At 46.4% G+C, this 12,301-nt stretch overlaps 1 protein-coding gene across 1 annotated transcript in view; it reads right to left on the reverse strand.

Annotated features, from left to right (window-relative positions):
• Positions 1-1,139: 1,139 nt before the first annotated feature.
• Positions 1,140-12,301, reverse strand: part of VSNL1 (visinin like 1) — a 120,590-nt gene continuing 109,428 nt past the window's right edge. Inside the window, exons 3-4 of the mRNA XM_006051878.4 lie at positions 4,533-4,748; positions 1,140-1,432 (exon numbers count right to left, since the gene is read on the reverse strand). Coding sequence (XP_006051940.1) covers positions 1,235-1,432; positions 4,533-4,748 — 414 coding nt within the window. The 3' untranslated portion in view covers positions 1,140-1,234. The remainder of the gene's footprint in view (positions 1,433-4,532; positions 4,749-12,301) is intronic.

Genomic DNA, 12,301 nt, shown 5'->3' on the forward strand with positions numbered 1-12,301 from the left:
CCTTCCTTCCTCAAGCTCAAAACGGTCAGGATTTTGTTCCATCTTTAAAACCACGACTACGTTTATGATTTGGCAAGACAGAAGGCCCCTTTTCTGCCAGCATCTTTCAGAGGATGCTTCTCACTCAGTGTGTTGTGTAGAACATAACACATAGTTGTGTAAAACATAACACAGTCACACTGAGATAGCATGTATTGTCATATAGTGAGCATTTTTTGAGAATGAGCAAGTTTTATGTTTTATTTAAACTTGACATGCTATATTAATTTTCCCTCTTCTGAGGGCCAGGATGAAGTATTGAGAAGTCGCTTTTTTCCCGTTGGTTCTCACTACGTCTTTGAATTTCCAAGTTGTGTGTTCAAAGGGAAATTTAGTATGTTTGTTCCTACCGACCCTGGATGATCATGAAACATCTGTTTCCAATTTAAAATTATGAAATAAGAACTGAGGGGAAAAGTCAAATGTTATAAATTTATTTGGGACATCTATTGCCACCTCTTTGGAAGCCTTTGAAAATTCAAGCAGAAGTCAATACACATCCATCTTTTTTTTTTTACTTTCAATAAATAATATCTTTGAGTATATGCATATTATAGATAGATATATTTATGAGTCATTTAGCAGAGTTTGTAAGGTTTATACTGCATTAATTCCAACACAGCTCTTTCCAGGTTGATAGGGTGCAAATGAGGTAAGAATTAAGGCAGACCTAAAAGGCATGCAAATGTCATACATTTATATTCACTGATAATACAAGCTCTTGTGTGTGGACCACACAGAGGAGTCCAGATCTCCTCGGTGTGTCTGTCTAGTACTATTTTACAGGAGAATGGTGACACAGTTTAAAATTCAGTTACATTACCGTGGGGGTCTCAGTGCTTCTAACATTATGTAATCAAGGAGACACAAGCATTAGCAAAACATGAACAAGAAATCATAGAACTCTTTGCAGCACGTTTCTGCCCAGGCTTTGGAGGAGGAAGGTTTTTTATGAAATGATATTACACATATCACATTGTGGCAGGTTGTCTGTTTTAGAATATATGCTTTTTAAAATTCATTAGCAAATGACATTCTCATGCACACAAGTGTTTCAAACACAAGAAGCAAGTCCATTTATAGGTAGTCCAAGCAATATTTGTGTGTGTGTGTGTGTGTGTGTGTGTGTGTGTGAATAGCTGCAGACTGAATGGAACATTGATACTCTTGTGCAGTCCATAGCATTGACCCCCGCTCATTTCTGAATGTCGCACTGCAGAAGTAGTACAATGGAAGGGTCGCTCTTGGCAGCTTCTTTGAATTCATCCAGTGTAATCTGGTCATCTTTGTTCTTATCCATCTTGCTGAAAATCTTGTCTACTCGTTGTTCGGGCGTGAGGCCATCCTCATTCATTTTCATCATGATCACTGTGCCCACCATTTTGTAGATAGCCTTGGGAAGACAAAAAATAGATCATAAAGTTCACCTAGGATGGGGTAAAGAATTTAAATTTACTTCAAAGGACTCCTTAAATGCTTTTAAATAAGAGAGTGGTGTAATCAAATTGGTGTAAGTCTCATGACTAACGGGATAGAGAAGAATTTCATGACTCCTAATTTTTCTGGCTGGAGGAAGTGAGTGAAAAGAGTTGTGATGAGACCAAGAATGACGAAAATGATGAGCTCAGTTTGGAAACTTCTGAGTTTGAGGTCAGATGGTAATCAACAAGCTCTACTCCTTGGAGATGTAGGAAAAGATGAAGTGGTCCCAGATGAAATGGACTGTAATCAGTGATCCCAACTGATAAGGGACTTACAATCTGTCAAGAAAGCAAGCAAGGGGCACCAGTAAAATTAAGCCCTGAAAGAAGTTAGCTGAGAGGGATCTTCGAGTCAGGGACTATCTTCATGAGTGAAAGAACAGAGTAAGATGATTCCATTTTCCATTAAACTGCACACATGTAATTCTCAAAATGGAAATTAAAGGTAGAAACGAGTTTCATTCTTACCAAAGTGCCTTAAAATGCTCATCTACACAAAGACTTGTTGGTAAACATATAGCAGCATTTTCAGTAATAGCTCCAAAGTGAAACAGCACAAATACTCAACTGGCAAAGAGATAAATAAAATATGACACATCTATACAATTGAATATGATTTTAGCAACAGAAAGGAATGAAATACTGACAGATGCTACAACATAGATAAATGTCCAAAAAAGTGCCAGATATAAAAGGCCAAACGTATATTGTAAGATTCCATTTATATGAAATGTTCAGTGAGACAAATCCATAAAGAAAAAGTAGAAGGGTGGTTTTCAAAATCTGGGGATACCCATGGGCATAAGGTATCCTATTGGGAGAATAAAAATGTTCTACAATTGGATTATGATGATGGTGAGATAACCTAGACCTTAAAGGGTAAAGAAGATTTGGATGGGCCTAGAGCCCTGAAGGAAAAGGTGAAAAGCCCAGGTGGAAAGCATGGTAGAGGCCAAAGTGGCCAGTGGTGAGTGTTCAAGGGTGAGCAGCCCTGGATGGACAGTGAGGCTGCAGGGGACATGCAAGCGAATGGATGTCAGCTGGATAGCCGGATCTGTGTGCACAGCTGTGCGTGGCATGGAGGAACCTCTCTATAAAGACTTTTGACCAAATGAATGAGCAGCTCCTGAAGTACAGAGATGCTGTAAAGGCTGTATCAGTTATTGATACCTTGGTTCTGAAAAGGTGACTCAGCAAAAAGGAACCTGGAGGCAGGAAGGGGTGCCAGGGTGCAAGTGCAGAGGGCTAGAAGCTGGAGAAAATACTGGAGAAGGAGATAGGGAGCCACGTGCAGAGGGAGCATGAAGAAGGGGCATGGCTGATTAGAAGGAAAGGAGCTGAGAGTCGAGGTGGATATTTCCACGGGAGACAGAGCCTCGACAGTGAACTGCCATGTACTGAGCATTTCCTACATGACAGGAAGTGTTGTTTAGTCGCTCAGTTGTATCCAACTCTTTGTGATCCCCTGGACTGTAGCGCACCAGGCTCCTCTGTCCATGGGATTTCCCAGGCAAGAATACTGGAGTGGGTTGCCATTTCCTTCTCCAGCAGATGTTCCCGACCGTGGGATTGAACCTGTGTCTCCTGCCTTGGCGGGCAGATTCTTTACCACCGAGTCACCAGGGAAGCCTGAGAGAAAGTGTGCCAGGTGCTTAATCATTACCACAGTCTTGAAGGGTAGGTTTATTATCATTTCTTCATAAAGACATTGATGGTTTGGTGCTCAATGCCCTATAGCCAACTCCATGCCTGAACCTTACTGGGTCTCCCAGTTTACTTGGGAAGGGAAGTGGGTACTAAAGGTAGAGAAGGGACTAAAGATGCTGGGGCAGGTGGGGTAAGTGGAAGGCAGGGCTCCAGAGGCCAGAGCTGACTGCGCTGGGAAGCGGCCCCAGAGGGAGGAGAGTCAGCATAGCAGAGAGGGCATCTGGGTCACTTGGGTTTTGGCTACTGTTTCTCGCCATCACCCCTTAGCTTCGCTTTGGGGATCCACCCCTCTGCTTCTCCCCCACCCCAAATCTCAGCCCTGTGGTCTGGGCAGGGCCTTGCCCCAGCTCCAGGATGAGACACTTGGTCCTGCCTTCCCTCTTTGGGTCACCTTGTCAGCGCAGAGGTGGACACACAAGCTAAGACAGTGAGTGAAGAGGCATGACTCATTCATCAGCGGTTGAGTGCCCAGCAGGCTCCCGGACTGTTCTAGGCTGGAGGGATACAGCAGTGAGAGAGTATGGCCCTCTCTGTACATGTAGCTTGTGTTCTATTGTATCAGATAATTTAGGGCAGTGATAAAATCTGTGACAAAAAAAAAAAAAATGTTGGTAAGGGATTAGATGGCCCAGGGGTAGGGGGATGTGAGTTCAGGGAGGAAGGCCTGCCAAGATGTTGAGATGAGGGAGCAACCCTGAGAGGAATGAGGGGACCTGGGGGGCGGTCCTGGGCAGAGGGAGAGGATATCAAGGCCCTGATGTAAGGCTGTGTGTTCCAGGAAAACCAAGGTCCAGGTATCTCACACTCAGTGTGTAAGGAGTGGTGTTGAAGACTGAGGTTGCAGCAGTGGGCAGGGGGTCCTGGGACATTTGCACAGGCACCTAAGGAAGATGCTTGTTTACGTGGAATGATGGGAAACTGGGGACCATGGGCAGCATCTTGTGCCCACCATGGGGAAGCTGGCTTGAGGAAGAGAGCGGCATCCAACAGGGCAGAGCTAAGCCAAGGGCCAGAGAAGCTGGGTCCTGATACCATCCTTCACACCCTCTAGGCTTATGTTGGTGGAAGATCTCACAGTGAAAGCATGGCTGGTTGAAATGTGGTTGACAGTCAGAACCCAGCAGCTTGGAGCTGAGACATTATCCAGCGTGGAGGGAGGGGACAGGACAGAGGAATCAAGGCCTGCCAGGGCTCCTGGTGGGGAAGAAAGGGACCTGCCATAGGCCTGTGCCCAGGAAGCCTCTTCCCAAGGTCTGCCTTTCTGCCAGCAGCAGCCCAGGCCCTGAGAACACCTGGGGACCTCACCTCGATGATCTCCAGCATCTCCACTCGGGTGATCTTGCCGTCCCCATCCAGGTCGTACATGTTGAAAGCCCAGTTCAGCTTCTGCTCAAAGCTGCCCCTGGAGGTGATGGACAGTGCGCAGATGAACTCTCGGAAATCGATGGTGCCATCCCCGTTCTTGTCGAAGGTGCGGAAGGCGTGCTGGGCAAACTTGGAGGCATCTCCGTATGGGAAGAACTACAGAGCAGAACACACAAGGTCACCTGTCAGGAGGGGAAGAATCGCAGGCCGCGAAGTGAAAGCCCGCTGCCACACGTTGGCCCGGGGCTCTCCCAGCCCTCCCAGGAGGTGAGGGGGTCAGGCTTGCCCGTGTGGACCGGGTTTGGCCCAACACTCAAGGCTAAGGACGGGCATAAGGAAGCGGTCTCCCCATGCGTCCTCACTCCCAGGCTCCTCGCTCTTGCCTGAGGGTGAGGCTGGAGACACTGGGCTTTGAGGTTGGTGGGACCTGGATCAGGGCTGCTAGAATTCCTCCTCTGTGGCCTTTCTTGTCATTCTCCCTCGAGGTCTAGGACAGGGGCAGCCAGCTGACTTCTCTCCTGCACAGGGCAGTGTGACCTGGACATTTCTCCAGGTGTCATCATCCAGGTTCACTGCCCGTGGGGCCTGAGCAAGGTGGCCCTGACCTCCCGCCAGTGGCTCCCGGTCCCTAGCCCACCATGGTCCCCCTGGGTGTTGGGCCAGTGTCCAACTCCTTTTTTTGAAACTTTTCTTTTGTGGGGCATTTAAGACCCACTAAAAATAGAACATGACTGGGCTTATTTCTGAGAGACATAAAGAGGTGTCTTCTCAGAGCCAGCAGGGTGCTGCAGGAGACAGGAGAGGGACGCAGGAGGAGGAGGGGGTGCAGACCCCAAAGTGGGAAGACCACGGAGACCGTGGCCGTGGCCCCGGGCTTGGACACACATCTGGGCCCGCCACACACAGCAGGGAGCTCTGATACCTGGCCCTCTGCCCTAGCAAAGCTAAAGGACATCCTCCATATATGTATATATGTATATGTATGGCTGATTCTCTTTGCTGTACAGTAGAAACTAACACAACATTGTAAAGCAACTATACTCTGATAAAAATATTTAAAAAAAAAAGGAAGAGACATTCTCCAAGTGGAGCACAGGAAACTAGCAAGCAAACCTCATCCCATCCCTGAACAAAAACAAACCACGTGCTGTTTTAAACCAGAGAAGGTGCATTCGTGTTTCTGGATGAAGAATTCCACTAAATACAAAGTCCAAAGCAGATTCCTAAGGATGCCGTGGCATTCATATTCTGGTGTGGGTGTTGCCACTTGCTAAGTGGGTCAGGATGGCCACACACAGATGGCTGGCATCATGCCCTCTCTGACTGCGTCCTCTTTCTCACTGTACATCCTGACCTGGGACCCGCTAAGCCCTGCTGCCCACTGTCCCTAAACTGCACATTGAAATCTCCCTCCCGAAACAAAAGACAAGCATTTCATGTAAGGAGCGAATACAGGAGGCCCAGGGATGAGACAAGCATTCCCGGGGGCAGGGGTGGGGAGATCTGGTTTCAATTTGCATTTCAGTAGCTCCCACTTCCAGACACCAGTATCTGATCTGGTGCTTGCTCTTGTTGTGTAAGAAGCTACCCCTAAACCTGGTGGCATGAAACAGTAACAATCATTTTATTAATCTTGGGAAATAAAAACTTGACCATCTCTTCTTTTCTAATCAAACAACTCATTCTGTAACTATGAGCCTCCTATATTCTGAACTGTTCATTATTTGTAACACTTATAACACCACATGGTGGGGGAGGAGTTGGGGGGTTGTTCTAGTTTTTTCTTCTCACAACAACCAATTTTCTGTATCCCAGCTGGGTGTCCTACAGGTCAATTCACTTCTGATCCTAACGGCCTGGAGTTACTGGGGTGTCCTGCAATGCAGGAGACCCCAGTTTGATTCCTGGGTCAGGAAGATCTGCTGGAGAAGGGATAGGCTACCCACTCCAGTATTCTTGGGCTTCCTTGATGGCTCAGCTGGTAAAGAATCTGCCTGCAATGAGGGAGACCTGGGTTCGATCCCTGGGTTGGGAAGATCTCCTGGAGAAGGGATAGGCTATCCACTCCAGTATTCTGGTCTGGAGAATTCCATGGACTGCATAGTCCATGGGGTTGCAAAGAGCCAGACACAACTGAGCAACTTCACTTCACCAGTTTGTTATAAAGGATACAATCCAACGGAGGAGATGCATAGAGTAATGCAAGGGATGCATGGAGCTCCCAGTAAGGGTTGCCCCACTCTCCCAGCCCTTGAATGCTTTCATCAGCCTGGAAGTTCCTGGAACCCCATAGTTTATGGCAGTTTCATTATGCAAGCATGATCGATTAAATCATTGGCCATTGATGATTGAACTCAATCTCCAGACACCCTGTCTCCACTGGAGGTCTGGCTTGGGGCTGGAAGTTCCAGTTCTCTAATCTGCCCCTTGTCTTTCTGGGACCAGCCGCCCCCTCAACAATCCTGCTTCACTCATCTTATTAACATACACTCATCTTATTAACATACAATAGACACTAAAGAAGGAAATGGCAACCCACTCCAGTATTCTTCCCAGGAAAATCCCGTGGACAGAGCAGCCTGGCAGGCTACAGTCCATGGGGCTGCAAAGAGTTGGACATGACTGAACATGCATGAGGACAGTGATCACTCCAGAGATTCCAAGAGTCTTAGAAACTTCTGTACCAGGAACCAAGGACTAAGACCAAATATGTTTATTTCTTATTCTAAGTATCATATGTGCCCTCTGCCTGGGCGGTCTTCCTCTCTCTCTAAGGGGGTGCTGTTTGCTAATGTGTCGTCTGTGTTCAGGGGTCTTGAGCAGAGCCTGTACCTGAGAAATATAATAACCTAAAAACAGAGCAGACTGACCCCTGGATTCCAAGGTCTCCCTAGGGATTTTTATCCATCAGTCTTTCTGCACCCAGTGACATGAGTCCATTGGGTATAATTTTTTTCCATCCCTGTAGGTTTCTGGTGGTGCAGTGCTTTACCCATTTTACATCTCACAGCATCCTTTTAAGTTAACGGCTATCTGATATTTTTATCTGAAAATAGCTGGGCATCTTAGGTCAGTGTATTAAAAATTAATTTAGATCTGGAAGGCCTTCAGAAAAAAAAATCGATGGTAAATTTTGAGCTATAAAAGTTGCATGTGCCTTGCTGAAGGTCTGTTTACTGACTTTTAAAGCCAACATGTTTTCCCTGGAGGAACGGAGTGTGTGATGAAGAGCCCTCAGATATCTGGAGTGGTTGTTTCCTTTAGAAAATTCATCTTATCATTTTCTGAGTACTTCAAGTTTTTTGAATCAGAGGAATGATCCTTCTTTTGATGAAATAATTCAACTCTGGATGGGGCATAACAGAAAAAATGAAGCCATACTCCCTTCAATTTCTGTAGGAAGAAATCAGAGTCTTGAACTCATATCTACTTCTCTCGGAGGAAAACACTGCCTGAGAAGTACAAGTATTTGGACAGTATTATTGCTTGAAAGGTATTTTTAAATTCAATGTATTTTGCATCAACTTCTGCATTAAATATTGATGTAGAAATAATTTTTGTTATTAATAATCCAAATATTTTAATATAATAAAAAACTTGGAAGTTGAAATTTTATATATATATATATATAGTTTTATATATTTCACTTGTGTACTTTGTGTGTGCATACTAAGTCACTTCAGTCGTGTCCGACTCTTTGCAGCCCTAAGGACTGTAGCCCACCAGGCTCCTCTGTCCACAGAATTGTCCAGGCAAGAACACTGGAGTGGGTTGCCAAGCCCTCCTCCAGGGGATCCTCACGACCCAGGGCTCAAACCGGAGTTTCTTACGTCTCCTGTATTGCCAGGCAGATTCTTTACCACTAGTGCTATCTGGGAAGCCCTTAGGTTGCCATAAAAAACTACCATGGATTGGGTAGCTAGTAAACAACACACATTTATTTCTCATATTTCTGGAGGCTGGATGTTCAAGATCAAGATGCCAGCATGGTCAGGTACTGGTAAGTACCTGACCCTCTGGGTTGCATTCTGCTGACTGTTGGCTGTGTCCTCACATTCTGGAAGGTGCCAGGACACTCTATGAGGTTTCTTTTATAAGAGCACTAATCCTGTTCATGGGGCTTCCTAGGTAGCTCAAATGGTAAAGAATCTGCCTAAAATGTGGGAGACCTGGGTTTGATCCCTGGGTTGGGAAGATCCCCTGGAGAAAGGAATGGCAATCCATTCCAGTACTCTTGCCTGGAGAATTCCATGGACAGAGGAGCCTGGCGGGCTACAGTCCATGGAGTTGCAAAGAATTGGCCACAATTGAGCAACACTTTCACTTTCTTCAATCCTATTCATGAAGGTTCCACCCTCATGACCTAAGCACTTCCCTCCTAATACCATCATTTTGGGTATGAAGTTTCAACATATGAATTTGGGACACACAGAGTCAGCCCATAGCAACTTGTTTAAAAGGAAATAAGTTTTGTCGTAAAAATTTTCAAAAACTATATTAGATAATCTAATATAGCTAACCTTCAATTAATTTCCATTGTCTCTTTTATGCCCATGTATACACACACAGTTCTACTTTTGGTCAAAATATTTAAATCTAGTGTATCTTGTATTTCCATTAAAAGGAAAGTAAAAACAAAAACAAAAAACACCTCATCTGAGAAACAGATTGTTTAGTTTTGTCTGACTAAACAACAGATTACACTGTTTAGTCACTGGGTTGTGCCTGACTCTTTGAGACTCCATGGACTGTAGCCCACCAGGCTCTTCTGTCCATGGGATTTCCTAGGGAAGAATACTGGAGTGGGTTGCCATTTCCTCCTCCAGGGGATCTTCCCAACCCAGGGATTGAATCTACGTCTGCATCTCCTACACTGGGAGGCAGATTTTTTACCACTGAGCCACCTGGGAAGCCAGGGAAGCAGCTGCAAATGGCCAGATAATAACGCCTGCTTGATGGGAATCCAGGCTCCCAGCCAGGAATTCTTCTGACCCCAGAAGCCGTGTGGTGTGCTTCCTGGAGGCATCCTTTGGGGTTTGGCATCAGTGGGGCAGCCTGTCCTCCTGAGGATACCCAGGAGAAGGCTCCTTTGTGAACAGCAGGGTTTGGGGTGGAGCAGGGTCTGCTCCAGGTTCGGGCCAGCAGAGCCCTAGGCTTAATTCTGGGGGCATCTGAGCTGGCCAGTGCCCCAGGCTCCTTGGGCTGGGGGTGAGGCTGCCCCGGAGGCAGTCTTCTCTACAGCCCTCTTTTGTCCTTGCCCCTGTGGAGCCCACAGCCCTTTGGTTCAAACACCTGGGGACTCAGAGCTAGTAACGGAAGGTGGGACCACCAAGTAGCCCCTCTGTCCCTGGGTTCTCTGGGACCCCCAGCCGTGGAGGGCTGAGTGTACTAGGCCAGTTTATACAAGGAATCTGAGCATCTGTGGATTTTGGTATTTGAGCCCTAGAACCAATTCCCATGGATGCTGAGGGACCAACTATTGTATAACAAACAAGGTAGAAAGTTAGGGGAAAATATTTATCTGCCTGATCTGCCTGGAACAGTCTGATCATAAACTCTGCATTGTACTCTGAACACTCTGCCATCACAAACTCCTGTGGACAAGCTTGAAATGTCAAGGCCTTTGCTCATGGTGCCTGGCTGGCTACAATAGAGGCAGGATTTGAATGCGTATCTGTCGGGTCATTTCTACTACATCTTTCTGTTTGTCTTAATCAAGTATTGTGTGTGTGTGCTCAGTCTCTCAGTTGTGTTCGAGTCTTTGCGACCTCATGGAGGGTAGCCCGCCAGGCTCCTGTGTCCATGAGATTTCCCAGGCAAGAATACTGGAGTGGGTTGCCATTTCCTTCTCTAGGGAATCTTCCCAACCCAGGGATGGACCCCACATCTCTTGCATCTCCTTCATTGGCAGGTGGATTCTTTACCACTGAGCCACCTGGGAAGCCCTAACCAAGTATTAGCTGAAGAAATAAAGTTAAATCCACATCTGATGAAAAAAACAAATTTGTTGCATTATGTAATTCTTAGCTTTCATCCTGTTAATACTGTGTATTTATCGCCATCTCCTGGCAGGAAGTATGTACTACATGAAAATCACTACAATGCTCCTGAGGGATATTTTTTATGATTCATTCATTCTTTAATGCAACAAATATTTACTGAGCAGTTACTACATGTCAAGCACTGTGTTGGGTGGTGGCCAAAGTAGAAAAAATATATATTTATAATCATGGGAGACCTAGACACTAATCATACAACTGCTGCTGCTGCTGCTGCTAAGTCGCTTCAGTCGTGTCCGACTCTGTGCGACCCCAGAGACGGCAGCCCACCAGGCTCCCCCGTCCCTGGGATTCTCCAGGAAAGAACACTGGAGTGGGTTGTCATTGCCTTCTCCATTGTGTGAAAGTGAAAAGTGAAAGTGAAGTCGCTCAGTCGCATCCGAATCTTTGCGACCCCATGGACTGCAGCCTACCAGGCTCCTCCATCCATGGGATTTTCTAGGCAAGAGTACTGGAGTGGCTTGCCATTGCCTTCTCCGAATCATACAACTACATAAGTATAAAATTGCACTATGATATGGTAACTAAGTTGGTAAAGAATCCACCTGCAACACAGGAGACCCTGGTTCAATTCCTGGGTTGGGAAGATCCCCTGGAGAAGGAATAGGCTGTCCACTCCAATATTCTTGGGCTTCCTAGTGGCTCAGCTGGTAAAGAATCCACCTGCAATGAGGGAGACCTGGGTTTGAAAGATCCCCTAGAGGAGGGCATGGCAACCCACTCCAGTATTCTTGCCTGGAGAATCCCATGGACAGAGGAGCCTGGCGGGCTACAGTCCATGGAGTCACAAAGAGTTGGACACGACTGAGCAACTAAGCACAACACAAGTGCATAAAGCCACAAGCGAAAGTTATGGGAATGATCTTATGAGTTTGAAACTTAATGAAAATTTAGTGTGCAGCTCCCTTCCCCCACCCTAATATGCAGGTGGTGACAATTCACTGCTCTTCATCATAGCTGAAGAAAGGTCTCAGAGTCCAAAACTTGGGGATTACACAAATCTAGACTGTATCCCACTGTATTCCACATCCTTACTCAGAACTAACCAATGTGCAGAAGAGGAACAAAACCAGGAAATGCTTGAGGACTCTGCCTCCCCCAGGGGGACAAAGGGAGACTTGGCACAAATTAATCAGCTTACTCCAAAGCCACAGCAGAGGTTTTCCTTACAGAGAGTGGGCTGATGTCCCACATTTCCATCTTTTCAATCATCTATGCAGTTGTGAATATTAAATGGGCTGTCTCCTTAAGAGACGGTGAGTGAACCCCAGATATCTCATACTGAATATGCCAATGTTCCCCCAACCCCCCACTACCCCCAGTGCAACACAGGTGGCTGCGTCAGAAAAAAAAAAAAAAATGACGTCAAAACACAGTGCTTTCATTCCCCGCTCCAGCCCTGGCTGCTGTTCCTGTGTCTAGCTCATCCTTCTCGAAGTTGTACTGAGTTCCGAGAAAACATCGTAACATTTCCCATGAGAATCCTCCCTTCTCTCTCGGAGTCACTGGGGCCTGCCTCAATTTGATGGAGGATTCCGGGTCCCCTAGAAGCTCTCTCTCGGAGAAGGCAATGGCAACCCACTCCAGTACTCTTGCCTGGAAACTCCCATGGGCGGAGGAGCCTGGTAGGCTGCAGTTCATGGGGTCGCA

This window comes from Bubalus bubalis, chromosome 12 (assembly GCF_019923935.1).
Source record: "Bubalus bubalis isolate 160015118507 breed Murrah chromosome 12, NDDB_SH_1, whole genome shotgun sequence".
NCBI lineage: Eukaryota > Metazoa > Chordata > Mammalia > Artiodactyla > Bovidae > Bubalus > Bubalus bubalis.